The 19,930-nt window shown below is 41.8% G+C and overlaps 1 protein-coding gene across 1 annotated transcript in view; it reads left to right on the forward strand.

Annotated features, from left to right (window-relative positions):
• Positions 1–19,930, forward strand: part of CFAP54 (cilia and flagella associated protein 54) — a 405,582-nt gene that overhangs the window by 168,087 nt on the left and 217,565 nt on the right. Inside the window, exons 32-33 of the mRNA XM_040408225.1 lie at positions 14,058–14,166; positions 16,522–16,628. Coding sequence (XP_040264159.1) covers positions 14,058–14,166; positions 16,522–16,628 — 216 coding nt within the window. The remainder of the gene's footprint in view (positions 1–14,057; positions 14,167–16,521; positions 16,629–19,930) is intronic.

Raw genomic sequence — 19,930 nt, forward strand, 5'->3', positions numbered from 1 at the left:
TACCCCCAAATTTAAATTTCAGAAAGCAGTGATGACTTAAAATGGTTGTCTCATTTCAGCAAATGGCATTTATCATGTAGAGAAAGTTAATACAAGGCACTTACTAATGTAATATTATTGTCCATATTGCTTCCTTTGCTGGATATGTAATACCTCAGAGTGGTATTACCATTGCTACACTCTGCTACTGTCTTTAATTTGCTAAACACAATGTCATCTGTGTATGGAATCCAAGTCCTTTGTCACTGTGCATTTATAATGTTGCTATGAAAATGTTTTGTTCATGTAATGTGCCTGGTTGACTTGCAGGTGGCAGCGGATATAGCAGAGAGATCTTTAGACCATTCTATTCTCCCCCCTTTGGGCAAAAGTGGGCTATTCCCATTTCCTACCAAGCGAGGGGCAGCAGGAAGTGTCTGGTTGGTCTAAGCCAGGGCAGTGTCAGATGCAGACGTGCCATGATGTAGTAGCCAGGGTAGGCTCCACTGCTGCAGCAGAAGTCCCTCCAGAGGGAAGCAGCAGCAGACTCCTTGCAGATTTACCTACAGAGTATCACGAGGGGGTCAACAGCCAAAGGCAACCCACTGCACAGATAGAGAACAGTCCTAAAGTCCAGAAATCAGATTAAAGCCAAGTTTAGCACAGCAGAGAGAAAAAGCAGAATACTCAAGTTTGCCTGCCAGTTTATGCCAAATCCTTCTGGAACCAAGAGAAAGCCTGAATATTGTCTGGATGCAAGTTTACTCAAGTAAAGCTGTTGAACTTTATAAAAGTCTGGACTCGACTTATGCTCCACCTCCCCCATTACTCATCCCTTTTATTGCTTTGGAGCCAAACCCTGGGAAGAGACAGTGTTCAGTTAGGAGCACCGTGACACACACACAGACTGTTAAGGCCGCACCACACATTCCTATAGACCTGGGACATGATTGGCCCTGGGGGGCGGCCCGTTGCAAATATACTAATTTTGCTATCACATTAAACATTGCTCGTTTTCATGGTTTATGGCCGCCCTATCCAGCAGTGGTGGCCTTGCTTGCACACTATAGAAAAACACGCTGGCCTCTCTGATGGCCAGGACCGTGGAAGCACACATAGTTCAGCACTATTTCCTGTAGTGTTTAAGCACGGCCACCGATGCTGGATTGCTGGGTGGTCATAACCATGGAAACGAGCAGTGTATAATGTGATGGGAAAAATAATCCAGCCAGCAAAGGAGGCAATATGGACAATCAATAAAGAAATAAATATATCACCAGTCCGCAATAATGCTATGCAGCAGGTCCGAAAAGTGATGTGGGTTCAATCACGTTATAAACAGGTACAATATATGGGGTTCGGACCGTGCTTCTGGTCCAGGTCAGTGTGCAAGTTCTTAGTCCTTCTTACTTCCTCGTTTACAAAGAGAGCCTGAGGGCTGCAAATATCCCTCAAGTAGATATCCTGCAACCAATGGAATTATAATAGTGTGAGTCCGTATGTAACAGTAACCTGCATTGCACTGATTATACTCACACAATGCGAATCACACAAGGCGTAAATGTAATCCCTCCGTGGTAAGTTGTTCTTGTTCTATCGGAACAGCCACGTTTCCATGCAATCTGGTTAGATCCCCACACGGACTCAAATGATGTATACCTCAGACAAATCTATATTTCTTTTCTTCAGATTCCTGAATATTTTCTGTGGACAAGAATGGCTTCTGCAATAGTGAAGCTCCGTATATACTTGTTTAAAACTTTTTATTTGTCCATACTTACAAGACAACTTTCTTAAAACAACTTTTTAAAACACATAAAATTCCCAGCGTCTGCTGCTTCTGCCCGACCCGGGTTTCACTCCTAGAGCTTCGTCAGGGGCTCACTTGTTTTCACCCTCCCCCTCCTTTTTATTCGTCCATTGCAATTAATCAGGAGTCAGGTGTGTTCCTCCACAGTGTTTTCCTATCCTGCTATTAACCCTATACTGGACTCTCCTCATCCCCAGGGGAAAGAAGGCGGATGTTATTAAGTCCCCATTCACATGAGCATGCTTTTTTATATATATCGTTTTTTCACTAATTCAATACAGCCTGCAGGTCAAAATCTACATTTAGACCTCCCGGCTGCAGTGTACCTAATTCATATATCCACTTGGTTTCTTGCCTATTGATTTTTTCCAAAAGACTGCCTCCCCTCCAATGGTTTTGTACGGATTCTACTCCCATAAACTTTAGACCTTCTGGTTTTTTTTGGTGGTATTTTTTATAATGGGCCGATACTCCATGACTTTCAAGACCTTTTTTTATGTTTCTTATGTGTTCCTGTATGCGGACTTTTAGAGGTCTAATAGTCCGTCCAACATACTGGAGGCCACAAGGGCACTCCAGTACATATACAACCCCTTTACTATGACATGTCATCTCACCTACTACTTCTAATTGTTTGTCTTTGTTGGTACTTTTGATTAGCGTATTCTTTTGTAATTTTTCTGTTCTTTTTCTGTTCTTGCATGGAATGCAAAAGCCACACCAATTAAAGCTGTTTTTCGTTTTTTTTATTCTTGTGTTTATTTTCAAAACGATTGGCGCTGTGTACCAATTTATTTTGTAAGTTGGGAGCCTTTTTATAGATGACTGTCTGTTGTTCAGGAATTACACGTCCCAATACTGGGTCATTTTTTAAAATCGACCAGTTCTTTCTGATTGCGTTTTTCAGTTCACCAGAACACTGTGTGAACTGGGTTATGAATGAAAAACGGAAATCCATGGTCTTCTCTATTCTTTTAAGTTTGTTGGGGGTTCCCTCTTGTTGTTCAGTTACATCTTTTATGCACCTCTCCAGGTCTTCATTTTTATAGCCTTTTTCCACAAAGCGCTCCTTTATTACATTGCTTTGTTTTTTAAAAATCGCCGAATATGGACAATCACAATACATTAGTAAGTGCCTTGTATTAACTTTCTCTACATGATAAATGCTATTTGCTGAAGTGACAAAACCCCTTTAATAAGTCCCACAAAGAAATCCACCATTTACATTTTTAAAAATGATTTAAAGAGGCTCTCCTCAACTTTATTTTTTCTTGCCTATTCTTAATTTTAAAATCCCAGAAATCCCTTTTAAATTTTAGTTGCACTTCAACATGTATAATGTATAAAGGGGTTTTCCCAGTATTTTGATACTGATGGTCTGTGGTCTATTCTCAAGATAGGACACCAATATAAGATCGACGGGGTCTGACCCCCTCCCCCAACAATTAGCTGCTCAGGAGTAGCTGTGGCGCCAGAACTACAGTCAGGGCTGTATGTTCAGTAAGGGTACTTTGACACTAGCGTTTTTGTCACGAACCAGCAGGTGTCAACCCACAGTGCCACGTGTCCTACTTCCTCTAAGGGCGTTGTCTAAGTGAACCCCTCGATCTTCACAGTATCCCTGATGGTGGGGATAGACTTTCCCGAGGGGAACACCAGTTCGCTACCTCTTGAGGAGGATAGGCACACGAGGCAGCTGGTCCAGGTGGACCAGGAGGTACCTGAGAAAGGTACCAGAGGTACAGGCGTTGTCAGCAGGCTGAGTCGTAACCAGGAGCAACAGTGCAGGACTGAAGGATGAGGCAGAGGCGAAGTCAAACAGGCAATAGGTCAGGGCAGGCGGCACAGGTACAGGTCAGGCAATCCGCGTCGGCAACAGGAGAGTCAAGGCAAGCAGGCAGGGATCAAACAGGTAGCAGAGTCCAGGAATACAAGTACGAGTCAGGAACACAGGAGCACAAGCGGATATCAGGAACCTTAGCAGGACACAAGGACCTTGACACTGAGGCCTCTGGGAAGGGGGCTGAGCCAGGAGGGCTAGGATTGGTCAGCGAGGTTCCATGACCTAACCCATAAAGCACAGGAAGTGACGCGCGCCGGCCCTTAAGGAAGTGCTACAGGAAACAAGCAGCAAGCATGCTGTGGCCAGGGTTGAGAGGAAACTGTGTAGCGGATCCCAGAAGAACAGTACCTACACAGAGCCGAGGACTGCAGCGGTGAATTGAAAGCACTGGCCGCAGATTACCACTGAACACGGCGCCCGGGACTTCAGTGGTAAGCAGGGGAACAGCAGCGCACAGCAGCCGCTGTTAGTTTTTTTTCCGTTTCTGATAATACAACCATCTGCATCTGTTATGAACGGATCCGTTTGTATTATCTTTAACATACCCAAGTCGGATCTGTCATGAACTCCATTGAAAGTCAATGGAGGACGGATCAGTTTTCTATTGTGTCTGATTGTGTCAGAGAAAACGGAACCGTCCCCATTGACTTGCATTGTGGGTCATGACGGATCAGTCTTGTTTCGCATCCCATGACGGATAGAAAACCGCAGCATGCTGCGGTTTGCTCTACAGTATGAGAACGCAACTAAAAGGAACGGAATGCATTTTGGAGCATTCCGTTCTGTTCAGTTATGTTTTGTCCCCATTGACAATGAATGGGGACAAAACTGAAGCGTGTGAAAGTAGCCTTAGGCACTAAATGCACTTGCCTAGACCACCAGGAAGTTGGGGGGGCTCTCTGCTAAGTACAGGTACCAGCTGGTTATATCGTGATCTGGTGCTCCCAGCGTTAATTAATGCAGCCACAAGCACGGCTCCTGAACTCAACTGTATTGCCATCCATGGATTTTCTTTGTACTGGAGGCATTATTATGACTGGGGGACAATAGGGGGTGTTATTATTGGCCCGCTCTGACCTTCGTCTCACCTCCTTAGCCTCCTCCTCCATTTCTTTATTAGAGACAACTGGAGGAGGATGTGGACAGAATGTGGCAGCTGGTTCTGGCCACCTCAGTATATTGTGCTGTGTTGTGGTATTCAGTTCTGTTGGGGCAGTATTTTGTTCTGCCCTGTGGTATTTGGTTCTGCAAACAAAATAACCATGTCCCTTTGCCCATTCCTTAGAAGATAAAATTATCTACAATGTCCCAGTGTATTTTTTGTGTCTTTTTCTGGATCAAACTCAGTATGAGTTTTCTTCTGGCCGATTCTCGGGCATATTTGCTGGAATGTGGCCAGATTTTTGCCGCTCCCAATCAAAGTGAATGGGGCCGGACGGAGCCTTAGGCTACTTTCACACTTCAGGATGGATACGACAGGCTGTTCACCCTGTCGGATCCGTCCTTCCGCTATTTCGCCGTGCCGCCGCTCCGTCCCCATTGACTATAATGGGGGCGGGGGCGGAGCTCCAGCGCAGCACGGCGGTGCACGGCGAAAGGCTGCTGGACTAAAGGTCCTGCATGTCTGACTTTTTAGTCCAGCGGCCTCTCACCACCTCTCCGTCCTGCCGCAAGTGTGAAAGTACCCTTAAAAACTGAACCCTTTGAGATGTTTCCAGTCTATGCCAGAATCATCAACTGGTCTGCATAGAAAGGGATATTGGAACACTATTCACATGGTGCAGCAGTTTTAAAAAGGAACCATCATCTATCTTGATATGTCTCTTTTTGTAAACCCTTGTATTCTCCATGAAATAACAAATCTGGATCATATTTTCTTAGTACTTTTAGTTGTTCCATTCCTCTTAAAATTTGTGAATAATATATCAACTGCATGTTACAATTCCCCTTGTCAGAGGAGTGTGTCCCTACAGAGTCTGACCTTGTTAGCACTAATTGGACAGTATCAGACTGTATAGGGAATGAAAGTATTTACTACGATACAGATACAGATATGTCAGCAACGATGACAAGTATTCTTTAAAAAAATCTCCCAGAGCACAGGCTGGAAGTGTTATCATACGACCATAGTAAACCAGTTTACATTTTCACATTTTTCACGTACCCTTCCACCTTGAATATTATATTGAGGATTTTCTTTAAATGTCATATTTTTCAATTGATCCTTTCCCTATTGTTTGTCTGTGTTATTTTTTATTGACATTTTATACGCACCTTATGTTTGTCGCTTAGTTGTATGGAACACTAATTTAATTATCTGAAATGGTGTTTTTGTTTTTGTTAATAAATCATTCATGTTACTAATATTTCTTAGACTTCCCACATACAGTGGCATGGTGTTCATGGATCCTTAGAAATAATAGCCCCAGGTTTCCTATATTTTTAACAACATAACTGCAGAGGCTGATGGATTGGCCCATCAAAAAATTTCACAGTTTGATCATGTGTAAGCCCTGAGATTGAGGTTTAATCTGTCAAATGAAAGCTATTAAACTGAATCCTCTGTTTCACATATATAAAAATAAAATGCCAACATCTATAGCAAAATGCTCCTGAATTGCAGAGTATGGGGTATAAAATGTTAGCATAAAAAAAATTGTGGATTTCATTACACTTTTAATGGAAGCAATAATTCATAACAATATGATAAAACTGAATGTGTGAATTAAGTATCAGGTAACCTACGGGACCTTAGTGGTTTAGTAGTGCGAGTTTGGAATAGCTGTTTATGAAAGATATGCAGTGGATGTAGAAAGAGAATTATTGTATTATATCTATACCTATGCCATTAGAATGGTTACACAAATTGTCTCAGAACTTCTCAGTTATCTTGTACACATGTGGATTTAATTCTGGTATATTCACAGACAAGTCACATTATTATGACCACCAGCTAATATTCAGAGTAACTGCCGTGTGCAGCATGGACAGCAGCTAGATGGGTTGGGAGAGACTCAATAAGGTCCTGGTAGGGTGTCACAGGTATCTGGAGCCATGCTGACTGCAGTGCATCCGACCGCTGTTGAAGAGAGCATTGGGTAGGATCAGTAGGGCGAACACGACTATCGAGATGGTCCCATAGATGCTGAAGTCTGGGGAATTAGTACTTGGAAGTCTTGGTCATACTCTTTCAACCAATGTCAGACATTTCTAGCTGTGTGACATGTCGCATTGTCTTGCTGGAAGAACCAGTCCTCCCCATGGAAGACAATCAGCATGTATAGGTGTACGTGATCTGTACGGATGGATTCATACCCAAACCAGTTGAGAGTGCCTTCCACATGGATGACTGGGCCCAAAGAATGACACAATAACATTCCCCAGACCATAACACTGCCATCACCAGCTTGTGTTCTTCCAGCAATGGTTGTAGGTTTTTTGTTCTCTGATGTTCAATGAAGCTGAAAATGTGACTCATTGGAGAAGGCAACCCTTTGCAAATCAGCAGAGGTCCAATTCTGATACTGCCGCAAAAATTGAAGCCTTTTCTGCTGATGCAACTTTGGTAGCAGTGACTATCTGTCTGCTTCAGAGCCCCAGACACAGTAGAGTTCTCTGAACTGCTGTTTTAGACACACGTCTGGTAGCCCCCCCTAGTTCATTTTGGCGGTGACCTGCTCCACTGTAGTGTGTCGGTCCGTCCTCGCACACCTTAGTATCTGACGTTCACCTCTCACATCAATCGCACGTGGTACTCTGCAGTTTCCACGTCACTTATTCACGATGATGCCATTTATGCACTCACAATACACTTTCACCACAGCAGCACGTGAACAGTTCACAAACTGCGCAGTTTCAGAAATACTGCCACCCTTGGTGCAAAAGCCAATGATTATCCCTTTTTGCAACTGATAAATAAATCGCCCCTTTTTACAATGACAGCAATGAGGGATATATGTGCAGTCAGCATATCTCACACCTTATATACCCATAAAGCCAGATCATGACATGTGACTTCCTTCCTGAGCTACATACTACCAACGTCAAAAGTAGGAAGAGGTCATAACAATGTGACTCAACTTTGTATAAACGGGTGCAGTATGGTGTTAAAAAAATATAAGAACTATTATTCCCATACCCTGCCATTGCCATTGTGATGCTTGCCAGGTCACCTCCTGGTCTGGGCTCAAAACACAGGAAATGGATTAAACTAGATGGCTCAACACTGCGGCCAGTAATTGGTTGAGCAGGCATCTCCTGCCTTTTCCAGTGTGTCAAGTCCAGAATTAGGGACCAGCTGGACTCTGGTAAGTGTTGGAACAGGAGCAGCAGGGATCGGTGATATTCTGCTCCCTAAATGAAAAACATTTTCCCACTCGACAACCCTTTTAAGTGTATATAAAAAGTGTCACCGTCAAGTAGACAACTGTGCTTTCCAATACAGTTAAATGTTATGCTGATTTGTTTCAGTCAGATCTATGCAAAATGGACACTCTTTTAATAAATGTCCCAGCCAGTTTAGTCTATTGATACATTCAGTATATACACTCACCTAAAGAATTATTAGGAACACCATACTAATACGGTGTTGGACCCCCTTTTGCCTTCAGAACTGCCTTAATTCTACGTGGCATTGATTCAACAAGGTGCTGATAGCATTCTTTAGAAATGTTGGCCCATATTGAAAGGATAACATCTTGCAGTTGATGGAGATTTGAGGGATGCACATCCAGGGCACGAAGCTCCCGTTCCACCACATCCCAAAGATGCTCTATTGGGTTGAGATCTGGCGACTGTGGGGGCCATTTTAGTACAGTGAACTCATTGTCATGTTCAAGAAACCAATTTGAAATGATTCGAGCTTTGTGACATGGTGCATTATCCTGCTGGAAGTAGCCATCAGAGGATGGGTACATGTTCTCATTCTGTTTACGCCAAATTCGGACTCTACCATTTGAATGTCTCAACAGAAATCGAGACTCATCAGACCAGGCAACATATTTCCAGTCTTCAACAGTCCAATTTTGGTGAGCTCGTGCAAATTGTAGCCTCTTTTTCCTATTTGTAGTGGAGATGAGTGGTACCCGGTGGGGTCTTCTGCTGTTGTAGCCCATCCGCCTCAAGGTTGTGCGTGTTGTGGCTTCACAAATGCTTTGCTGCATACCTCGGTTGTAACGAGTGGTTATTTCAGTCAACGTTGCTCTTCTATCAGCTTGAATCAGTCGGCCCATTCTCCTCTGACCTCTAGCATCCACAAGGCATTTTTGCCCACAGGACTGCCGCATACTGGATGTTTTTTCCCTTTTCATACCATTCTTTGTAAACCCTAGAAATGGTTGTGCGTGAAAATCCCAGTAACTGAACAGATTGTGAAATACTCAGACCGGCCTGTCTGGCACCAACAACCATGCCACGCTTAAAATTGCTTAAATCACCTTTCTTTCCCATTCTGACATTTCGTTTGGAGTTCTGGAGATTGTCTTGACCAGGACCACACCCCTAAATGCATTGAAGCAACTGCCATGTGATTGGTTGACTAGATAATTGCATTAATGAGAAATAGAACAGGTGTTCCTAATAATTCTTTAGGTGAGTGTATGTGGTTTGTACATTGCGAGCATTTCTCCTCCTTCCTACACAACAAAATCACGGAATGAGTTGTGAACACAGCCAAATAAATCTGGGCAATTTTGAGAAAATCTTTAAGGCATGGCCAGTTTTGGGGTTAGTTGGTAGTTCTGTCTGAACAAAGATACTATATTTTTGGACTATAAGACACACCTGACTATAGGACACGCCCATATTTTGGACAGCAAAAAATTGGGAAAAAAAATCAGGAACGGACAGTATAAAGACGGTGTAAAATTAATTGCTGCTTGTGTGTTTAAGGTGGGAGTGTTTAGTGCGACTGATTTGCTACTACGATTCAGACATTGGTAAACATATGGGCTGTGGCATAAAACACCCTAATAAAGTGGGTGAGGAATGTTTTAGATGAGTAAGCACTCATCTCACTGTTTTCTCACTATTTATCAAAAAATCAAATATGCTCTCTGGTTGTTGGGGGTATGATAACATGCACAGAAGTCCATGTTACCCCTCCTCCTGGGGTCATGTACAGTCACACTGGGAGAGGAGGACCTATACCTTTATTCCTCTCCCTGCAGTCTGTCAACAGTCTCCACATTGCCCCTCCTCCTCCTCCATGCTGGTTGACATGATTCGGGTGAGGGAGCTTCTTCAATTTCCTCTTGGGCTGTATAGCAGCTGGTAATGCCTGCAGATTTTACTTCAGACCTGGTTTCTAAAGGTTCTGTCTCGGGCTGTATCATGGCTAGCACATTCCTGTTTTAACATTTAGATTGATTGTTAGCTTTAAAATAAAACCTGGTTCGTATTTCTAGCTGGTACGCAGTCTGAGATAGAGTCCTTATTATTTCCTGTCCCCGTCCCCCCCCCCCCCCACCTCCTCCCACCGAGTTTGGGCTATAAGCAGGATTTAGTAAGATTTGTTCTTGCTAAAAAGCTATGTCTTGTAGTGCTGGAAAAAATTATGGGGAGATTTATTAAACTGGTGTAAAGTAGAACTGGCTTAGTTGCCCATAGCAACCAAGCAGATTCCACCTTTCAACCTTTCATCTACCAAAGGAGCTATAAAAAATAGAAGGTGGTATCTGATTGGTTGTTATCAGCAACTAAGCCAGTTCTACTTCACACCAGTTTGATAAATCTCTCCCACTGTGCTTTTAGACCACATTTAGACCCTAATTTCAATTTTCATAAATGTAGTTACTAATAACATGATATTCCAGAATCAGTTACTATTAGACTGACTTACCCCATATTTAATAAGATTCAGCCCTTAGCAACCAGTCTGCATAAAACTGCAATTTCACTATTCAGTTAAGATGGCCGCCACTGCCCTCACCCTGAGGCTAATCCAGCCTGCCCTCACTAGCCAGTAACAATAGCCCCCCAAAATTGTCAGTAACCAGAGCCCTCCCCCTAAAGGGTTAATCTCCTGCAGCACAAAGGGGTCCTCTTACCACATGTTGCTTTCATTTATACACTGAGCAGACGGCAGATCTCCCTTCCCTGTTCTGCGCTGCTTCCACTCTGCATTCTCCAGCTGTGCTGAGTGAGGGAGCGTCTGCCAAGCGCAGGGACAGGGAGAAGTGCACACAGCCCAGGCACTGTTATCAGCTGCTGGGGAGGACCTGGCTTTAATTATTTTACTTACAGTCCCTGGCTGTCAGTAATGTGACCTTGCACGCATCCTGCTTCTGCGTCCTCCGTCCTTCAACAGATAGACGGACCATGCCTAGCAACCCTATTTTAAGCACAGGTAAAAGTAGGCAGTATAGGGAACAAAAATGTGGAATTAAGGGGTAATTGAATACACAGTGAAAAGTTGAAATAGGGCCACCAAGGAGATATTAATCACCACAATCCAATACTCCAAAAAAAATAATATGACAGTAATCCTTTAAGGCACTTACAATATAACTACTCTACCCAAATTAAAGTTTTAACTACTTTTTTCAATCTGACTTTGTATCACTTTAATACTCTTTCATATAAGTAACTGGATCTTCTAACAATAGCTGTATTTTAAAGGGGTTGTTCTATGAAAAATATTCTACATTTTTCAAACCTGGATCTGAATACTTTTGTAATTGCATGTAAATAAAACTTAGTATAGTCACTGAGCTATTCAATGAAATGTATCTGTATAGCACCACCTGCTGTTTTTTTTTTTCCATTATTCTCCATCCACCTCACTGAGGTGGTTGCACACACTCAGTTTAAATCTTCAATAGTCACCAACACTATCTTCTGTTAGGAGCTGTGGCAGTTACAGGGAAAGAGCTGGAGCAGAAAGGACATGCTCCTGAGCTGCTAGCTTGAAATAAATCTAGCAGAACCAGTGTAGCAATGAATGGGGAGATCTTTGGATTCATGTGAGGTCCAGGGCTGGTTCTAGCTTTGTTAGAAAGCAACTGTCATATACTAATGTGATGTCTGATTTTCATTTTTTACTGTAATCATGGCATAACCCCTTTAACATACAGTTGGAGAATTTGCAATTGAAATAAAATTAGCATCAGCTTGACTTTAGTTACTGGACATTGGGGGTCATCCACTAAAGACCTTTACATGCTAGTCTTGGTGAAATCCAGCTACCGGACTAGCTGGCTAATTTATTAAGAGATCTTTATACATTTTTTGCATCTTCTGCTGAACTGAAATCTACTCCAATCAGGATCTAAAGTAGATTTTTGTCATAATGTGCATCAGTTTTGTGGCGTACATATTGTTAAATGAGTTGAGCTGCAGAGGTCCTGCCTGTGACCAGCCTCTTCCTGCCCATGCCTCGTCTACTTTTTGGAAAAGTGTCAAGGGTATCAAAAACTAAATATGTCACACATTTGTTTCAAAACGGCACTTGTGGCTAAATTTGTGACTTTTCTATGGCAAAAAAACTGGCATAGATGTATAATAAATTACTCCCATTGACTTTCCGTGCACTAGGTAAAAATGAATTTATACCCTTAATTTTGTGTCATAACCATAATACAGAATAGCATGTTACATAGGATAATTAAATCTTTGAGGGTAAGGCATTCCGTAATATATGCATTTAAAAAAAATAAGTTCTGCAGGTTATGGGTCTTGCTTTCACTTTGTGAAATTGATTTCTAAATTGAAGTTGAGAAATAGATTTGAATCAATAAACTGTCATCTTACAGTAGTACAAAGAGAGTGAAATGTTGACAACCACCTGCTTATTGATTTTCTTTTTTCTCCCTGTGCAAGAATTACAGAGTATTAATTTGTAATGTAATTCTATTTTTATTCAGTGAAATTCTGGACGGCATTGACAGTTTTTCAAGACAAGTCATGACCATAAAAGTTGATCTTTTTAAAATTTAGCTGAAAAATGCACAGAAAAAAAACCTCTTAATTATATAGCATGTCTCAGTGAGAGAAAAGTTCTATAAAAGGAAGGCTATACAGATGGAATCTTACACTTAAAATAGGCGCTATCATCTTTTCAGAAGTATGGGCAGCTACACCACTGAAGAATTCCTGCTGCAACCTTCTTACGCTAACTACTGATTCATCTGACTTCTCAACAGTCTTTAGGCATGGACCCATACAAGCTGCAGTAAACCACTTGAAGAGTTGGAAAAAATATTGAGTCTGAAATTAGGATTTATACATAGCAATGTGTCAAATAAATTGGTTTAAGCAGAAAACTTTAGTTCTAACCACCAGCAAGTGTGTATTTACTATAAAGAAAGCCAATATGGGGTCCTTTGGGGCTCCTGGATTGAGAAAGGCCAGGCCAGGTTGTCTGCATTCTATGTTTTAGTGAGAAGATGAGAACTGGTGCTGTGATCCCCCCTCACCATAGGCTCAGAACAAGGAACATGGAATTTAGAAGGGGCAAGAAAAAACAAAGGGGGTAATTTATCAAACTTGTGTAAAGTAGAACGGACTTACTTGCTTATAGCAACCAATCAGATTCAACCTTTTATTTTGGACAGGTTCTTTGGAAAATGAAAGGAGGAATTTGATTGGTTGCTATGGGCAACTAAGCCAGTTCTACTCTACACCAGATTGATAAATGACGCCAAAGGTCCCCAGTGGTCAGGGGTTTGGTAATGTTAACCAGTACCATAAGTAGACCCTACTTTAAAGGGGTTGTCCAGGATAAGAAAAACATGTCTGCTTTCTTCCAAAAATCCCACCACACCTGGAGGTTGTGTGTGGTATTGCAACTCAGCTCTATTCACTTCACTGGATCCCAGCTGCATTACCACACTCAACCTATGGATAGTTGTGTTGCTGTTATTGTAAGAAAGCAGCCATGGTTTTCATATCCTGGACAACCCCTTTCATCTTTATTATGCTGTGCCCTCACATCTATGTGCACTTCAGACCACTGGTACCAGTTACAAATGGTTACATTTGAATGTCTTTTTTGTCATGGTTAGGTTCTAAATACATTGCAATTATGGCTTTTATCAGTGGTATGCGCACTCAACATATCGGATGGAGGCCATAGGTTCACCCATAGGATCCTATTGTAAAAATAAAATGTATTTTGTACAGTATATATTTTTTGCATTGGCCCGTTGTAGAGGATAGCGCTATCCTATACAATTGAAAAAACAGTATGCCGTTGCATACAGTTTTGAACCAAAAGTAGAATCTTTTGGCCTCCGTGAGTTGAATAGGGACCTATAGATAAATTTACTGTATACGCGGGGTGATTTACCAAGTGCATGCTCTAAACATAATAAAGAACCACAATGTGCACATAGCCTTAAAACTGTGCACTATATTGAATATCACTTTATACGCCCATATGAGTGACATTTGCAATAAATAAAATAAAGATTTTTTTTATCCACTTAGGAGAAATGAAACTGTTTTTGGAAACAAGCAACATGAAGAGTCAGGGGATGTTCCAGCACCAAATGATTCCTTCAGGAGATATACCACAGCCCTTGTTGAATATCATAAGGTATGCTGATTGCAAACCACCTTACTGTATGTTACAAAATCAAGTCTCATAAAGAGATATAACGTACTGCACTTTTAAAGCTTAAATATACCGTATTTTTTGCCCTATAAGATGCACCTGCCCATAAGACGCACCTGGGTTTTTGAGGAGGAAAATAAGAAAAGAAAAATTTGAACCAAAAGGTGTGCTTTTGGTGGGTTTTGAACTACCGTAATGGTGGTCTGCGGATGACACTATTATGGGGGATCTGTGGATGGCACTGTTATGGGGGCATATGTCGATGGCACTGTTATGGGGGATCATTGTAGTGGCATCTGTGGATGGCACTGTTATGGAGGCATCTGTGGATGACACATATATAGTATCTTATGTGTCATCCACAGATCCCCCATAACAGTGCCCCTGTGTAGTGAATGGGGGCCGGCATCTGTTTCTGTAATGGGTGGCGCAGGCGCAGAGAGCATAGTGAGCTACACTACGAGCGCCCGCCCGGCCTCCTGACTGCCAAGAAGTTAGTTGTAAGTAGTACAGCGCTAGATTTAAGATGATTGGAATACTTTAAACAATAGCCACAAGTTAGATATGATTACCGTATACTACAGAGAGCGGGGCCCGGTGTAGTAGAATACAGTGACTGCACCGGGCCCCGCTGCCATTACAGAAACAGATGCCGGCCCCCAGCCCCTCCTCCCTCTCAGCATATTCACGGTCGCAGTATTCGCCCCATAAGATGCACTGCTATTTCCCCCCCACTTTTGGGGGGGGGGAAAGTGCGTCTTATAGGGCGTAAAATACGGTAGGTAGGGTAGTACCACTCAATAGAAATGGTTAGATACTGATTGAAGTACATCTTTGGATGCAATATTAGCACTTTAATGCTTGATGCCTAAGTGGCTATTCACATGAGTCTATTCCAGACATATTCGCTCTCGGTATTACTCGCGTGTGTCACAGTCCCGCATGGGTTCAACTGACCTAAATTCACAGCATCTTCGGTATATATGATGCTATGAGTTAAGATCAGTTATACCCACGGTAGGGCCATGAAACACGTAAGTAATACAGATGGATACTTTGTCCAGAATATGCCCCTAAAAAAAAATTGGAATATCTTCACATGTGGCATAAGTTTCTCAGATATATGGAACCAATTTTTTTAATACCTGAAATTTCTGCAGCAAATCTGCTATGTGAACCCAAGATTGGGGGTTTTCCGACAATAGTAAAATCCCATTAAAGACATTGTGCAAGAACGGGGGTGTTTTGGTGAACCCTCTCACTTGGCTGGACCTGTAAAGGAAAGCTTACTTACCTGCTTCGCGCTCCTTCTCCTGACCTGTAATGCTCCGGTGGTCTCCCTCGCTGAAAACATCCAGTGTGAAGCCGCCTGCAGTCAATCACTGGCTGCGGCGGTGACTGGCTCCCCTTACGCCATGACAAATAGTCAAATGATGCAGCATGGCCAGTGATGAATTGCAAGCAGTGTCAAACCGGATGTTTTCAGTGAGGGAGCCCAGTGGAGCATCGCAGGCCTGGAGGAGCAGGAGCGGGGAGCCGCCACTCGAAAACAGGTAAGTAAGCTTCCCTTTACAGGTCCAGCCAATTCTTGCACAACCCCTTTAAAGAAAATAGCATTTATTGTAGAAGAATTGAATGCAAGTCACTTACTAATGTATTGTTATTATCCATATTGCTTCCTTTTCTGGCTGGATTCATTTTTCCATCACCTTATGCACTGTTCGTTTTCATAGCTACGACCACCCTGCAATCCATCAGTGGTGGTCATGCTTTTACACTATAGGAAAAGCGTCAACCTCTCTGGATGCCAGGAGTGTGGGAGCTCACATAGGCTGATGCTTTTTCCTAAAGTGTGCAAGCATGGCCACCACTGCTAGATTGCAGGGTGGTCGTAACCATGGAAACGAGCAGTGTATAATGTGATAGAAAAATGCCAGAAAACGAAGCAATATGGATAAGTAAGTGACTTATATTAGCTGAAAAGAGACAACCCCTTTAAGTTTCTCTATTGACAAATTCTTGCACTAATCACATAGCGTGCTCTCTCCCTTCGTTCTAGCGATCGCTATGACATATCAAAAGTTTTTTTCACAGTGCAGTGGCACCTCTGCCAGCCTCAGTGTAATCTCAACACTCTGCGTTGATTACGGTGTAATGGCAATTTGCCTATAGTGATGTCCATTTATCTTCCAGCAGTGATTGACCACCATGGTAGCTTGACATGGTGTCAGTGTGTAGACGTGTCACATTTATTTTTTTCTGCTTATATTTTTTATTTAAGTATTTAATTGAATTAAATCAGCACATTGCTAAAATATATATATTCTTATATTTAAGGATTTGGGACCTTCAACAGTGAAAGAAGCTAAAACACAAAATGTTTCCAAAAAAGTGGACATTTCGAATGCTCAGAAAAAGAAGAACCGAAACGTGCAACCTCAGAGGTTATTTTGACAATGATTCTTTGTTACGGTTTGGGTACAGTTTAAAATCACATACAGTGGATATAAAAAGTCTACACACCCCTGTTAAAATGTCAGGTTTCTGTGATGTAAAAAAATGAGACAAAGATAAATCATTTCAGATCTTTTTCCACCTTTAATGTGACTTATAAACTGTGCCACTCAATTGAAAAACAAACTGAAATCTTTTAGGTGGAGGGAAGAAAAAAAACCAAAACTAAAATAATGTGGTTGCATAAGTGTGCACACCCTCTTATAACTGGGGATGTAGCTGTGTTCAGAATTAAGCAATCACATTCAAAATCATGTTAAATAGGAGTCAGCATACACCTGCCATCATTTAAAGTGCCTCTGATTAACCCCAAATAAAGTTCAGCTGCTCTAGTTGGTCTTTCCTGAAATTTTCTTAGTGGCATCCCACAGCAAAAGCCATGGTCCACAGAGAGCTTCCAAAGCATCAGAGGGATCTCATTGTTAAAAGGTATCAGTCAGGAGAAGGGTACAAAAGAATTTCCAAGGCATTAGATATACCATAGAACACAGTGAAGACAGTCATCATCAATTGGAGAAAATATGGCACAACAGTGACATTACCAAGAACTGGACGTTCCTCCAAAATTGCTGAAAAGACGAGAAGAAAACTGGTCTGGGAGGATACCAAGAGGCCTACAGCAACATTAAAGGAGCTGCAGGAATATCTGGCAAGTACTGGCTGTGTGGTACATGTGACAACAATCTCCCGTATTCTTCATATGTCTGGGCTATGGGGTAGAGTGGCAAGACTAAAGCCTTTTCTTACGAAGAAAAACATCCAAGCCAGGCTACAGTTTGCAAAAACACATCTGAAGTCTCCCAAAAGCATGTGGGAAAAGGTGTTATGGTCTGATGAAACCAAGGTTGAACTTTTTGGCCATAACTCCAAAAGATATGTTTGGCCCAAAAACAACACTGCACATCACTAAAAGAACACCATACCCACAGTGAAGCATGGTGGGGGCAGCATCATGCTTTGGGGCTGTTTTTCTTCAGCTAGAACTGGGGCCTTAGTTAAGATAGAGGGAATTATGAACAGTTCCAAATACCAGTCAATATTGGCACAAAACCTTCAGGCTTCTGCTAGAAAGCTGAACATGAAGAGGAACTTCATCTTTCAGCATGACAACAACCCAAAGCATACATCCAAATCAACAAAGGAATGGCTTCACCAGAAGAGGATTAAAGTTTTGGAATGGCCCAGCCAGAGCCCAGACCTGAATCCGATTGAAAATCTGTGGGGTGATCTGAAGAGGGCTGTGCACAGGAGATGCCCTCACAATCTGACAGATTTGGAGTGTTTTTGCAAAGAAGAGTGGGCAAATCTTGCCAAGTCAAAATGTGCCATGCTGATAGACTCATACCCAAAAAGACTGAGGGCTGTAATAAAATCAAAAGATGCTTCAACATAGTATTAGTTTAACGGTGTTCAGACTTATGCAATCACATTTTTATATTTTTTCTTCCCTCTACCTAAAAGATTTTAGTTTGTTTTTCAATTGAGTCGTACAGTTTATAGGTCACATTAAAGGTGGAAAAAGTTCTGAAATTATTTACCTTTGTCTAATTTTTTACATCACAGAAACCTGACATTTTAACAGGGGTGTGTAGACTTTTTATATCCACTGTACATCTTCATAACACTACAGATAATCATAGACAAATCTGGCACACTGCCAAGGGGGTGGAAATTGAAACTAATGATTTAATTCGTTATTCATAAAAGGCAATACTTCCGCACTATACTAACAAAATTCTAATAATTAAAAAGTTAACATTCTCCAGCAGTACATCCCGAAACTCAGAAAACAAAACATAACTGTCTTGCACGTCAAACTCTGACCTTGTAGCTAGAACATTTGGTAAACTGCCCACATCCCTCAGCTGGCTCAGTAATTTTCCACATATGCACAAGATAGAAGAAATACTCATCCAAAATGGATTCTCATCCCTCACAATACCTGTTGAGCAGCCAAGTGCTGGAGCCCGCTCAAAGATGTGCACACGCAGTGGAGTTCTTGTATTCTTTAGCTTTTGGCTGCCCCACTCCATACAGTTGATTGACAGTTCATGCATAGTATAGGAAGAAAGTTGCCAATCTGTGATAGGACCAAAAAAGTAAGTGACCCTGTGTTTGAATTAGGGTCTCTGACACTATTTTCTCCTGACAGATTCCATGTAACGTAGATATAATAACATCTTATAGTAAAGATACTAAACAAGTGATGTTAATACAAAAAGGGTTGGATTCTTTAGTTCTGAGGCCTCGTACCCACAGCAGTGCCATGTGTATGGAGCTGTGCAGTGGCACCTAGAGTTTGTATGCAATTTGGAGGTGTTGGCATGTATAGTGCCATGTTTGTCTTATCATGCTGCCGTACATAGGTATTTTCCCATAGAAGATATTTACGTGTATGTGTACGAAGGCATCAATATAATAATCCATGTGAAAAGACAAGTGAAGACAAAGTGAGGTACCATATAGACCCACTGATGCCTTATAACAGCTTTGCACTGCCTACAGTCCTGCGCATAATGCCCTTACTGTACAGAGGTCCCATCTTTACAGAATCTCATGCGACTTGACTGTGAAAGTGATATTCGTTTTTCTTTTTCTTCTTTTTTTCTCTGTTTTGTTCACGCTTGTGCTTGTGTAAAAATCCACTACATTAATTTTGTGAACATTTTCCAATTATACACTCATGGGGAAATTATATCTATTTAAAATAATGTTTAAATGATGTGTTTATGCAGTCATTAGGGTAATTAGATGTAATTGTGTTGTGTTGTCTTTTCGCAATGCAGTCTGAGTGCATCAGTCTAATGAACATAGCAATTTGAAATTAAAGTTTTAAAATAAAAACACTCTAATTTAGAAACTGTTTCGGAGCATATAGCAATTTTCATTGAATAATACCTCACAGTAATGAGATGTGCATACAGTGCTACAGTGTCTGAGCAAAGCAAGCATGTACACATACCGTATTTTTTACCTTATAAGACGCACCGGCCCATAAGACGCACCAAGGTTTTTGAGGAGGAAAATAAGAAAAAAAATATTTTTAACCATAAGGTGTGCTTTTGTAGGGTTTTGAACTAATGGTGGTCTGTGGATGACACTATTATGGGGGAATCTGTGGCTGACACTGTTATGGGGGGGATCTGTGACTGACACTGTTATGGGGGGGATCTGTGGCTGACACTGTTATGGGGGGATCTGTGGATGGCACTGTTATGGGGGGATCTGTGGA

Source organism: Bufo bufo, chromosome 1, assembly GCF_905171765.1.
Source record: "Bufo bufo chromosome 1, aBufBuf1.1, whole genome shotgun sequence".
Taxonomy (NCBI): Eukaryota; Metazoa; Chordata; class Amphibia; order Anura; family Bufonidae; genus Bufo; species Bufo bufo.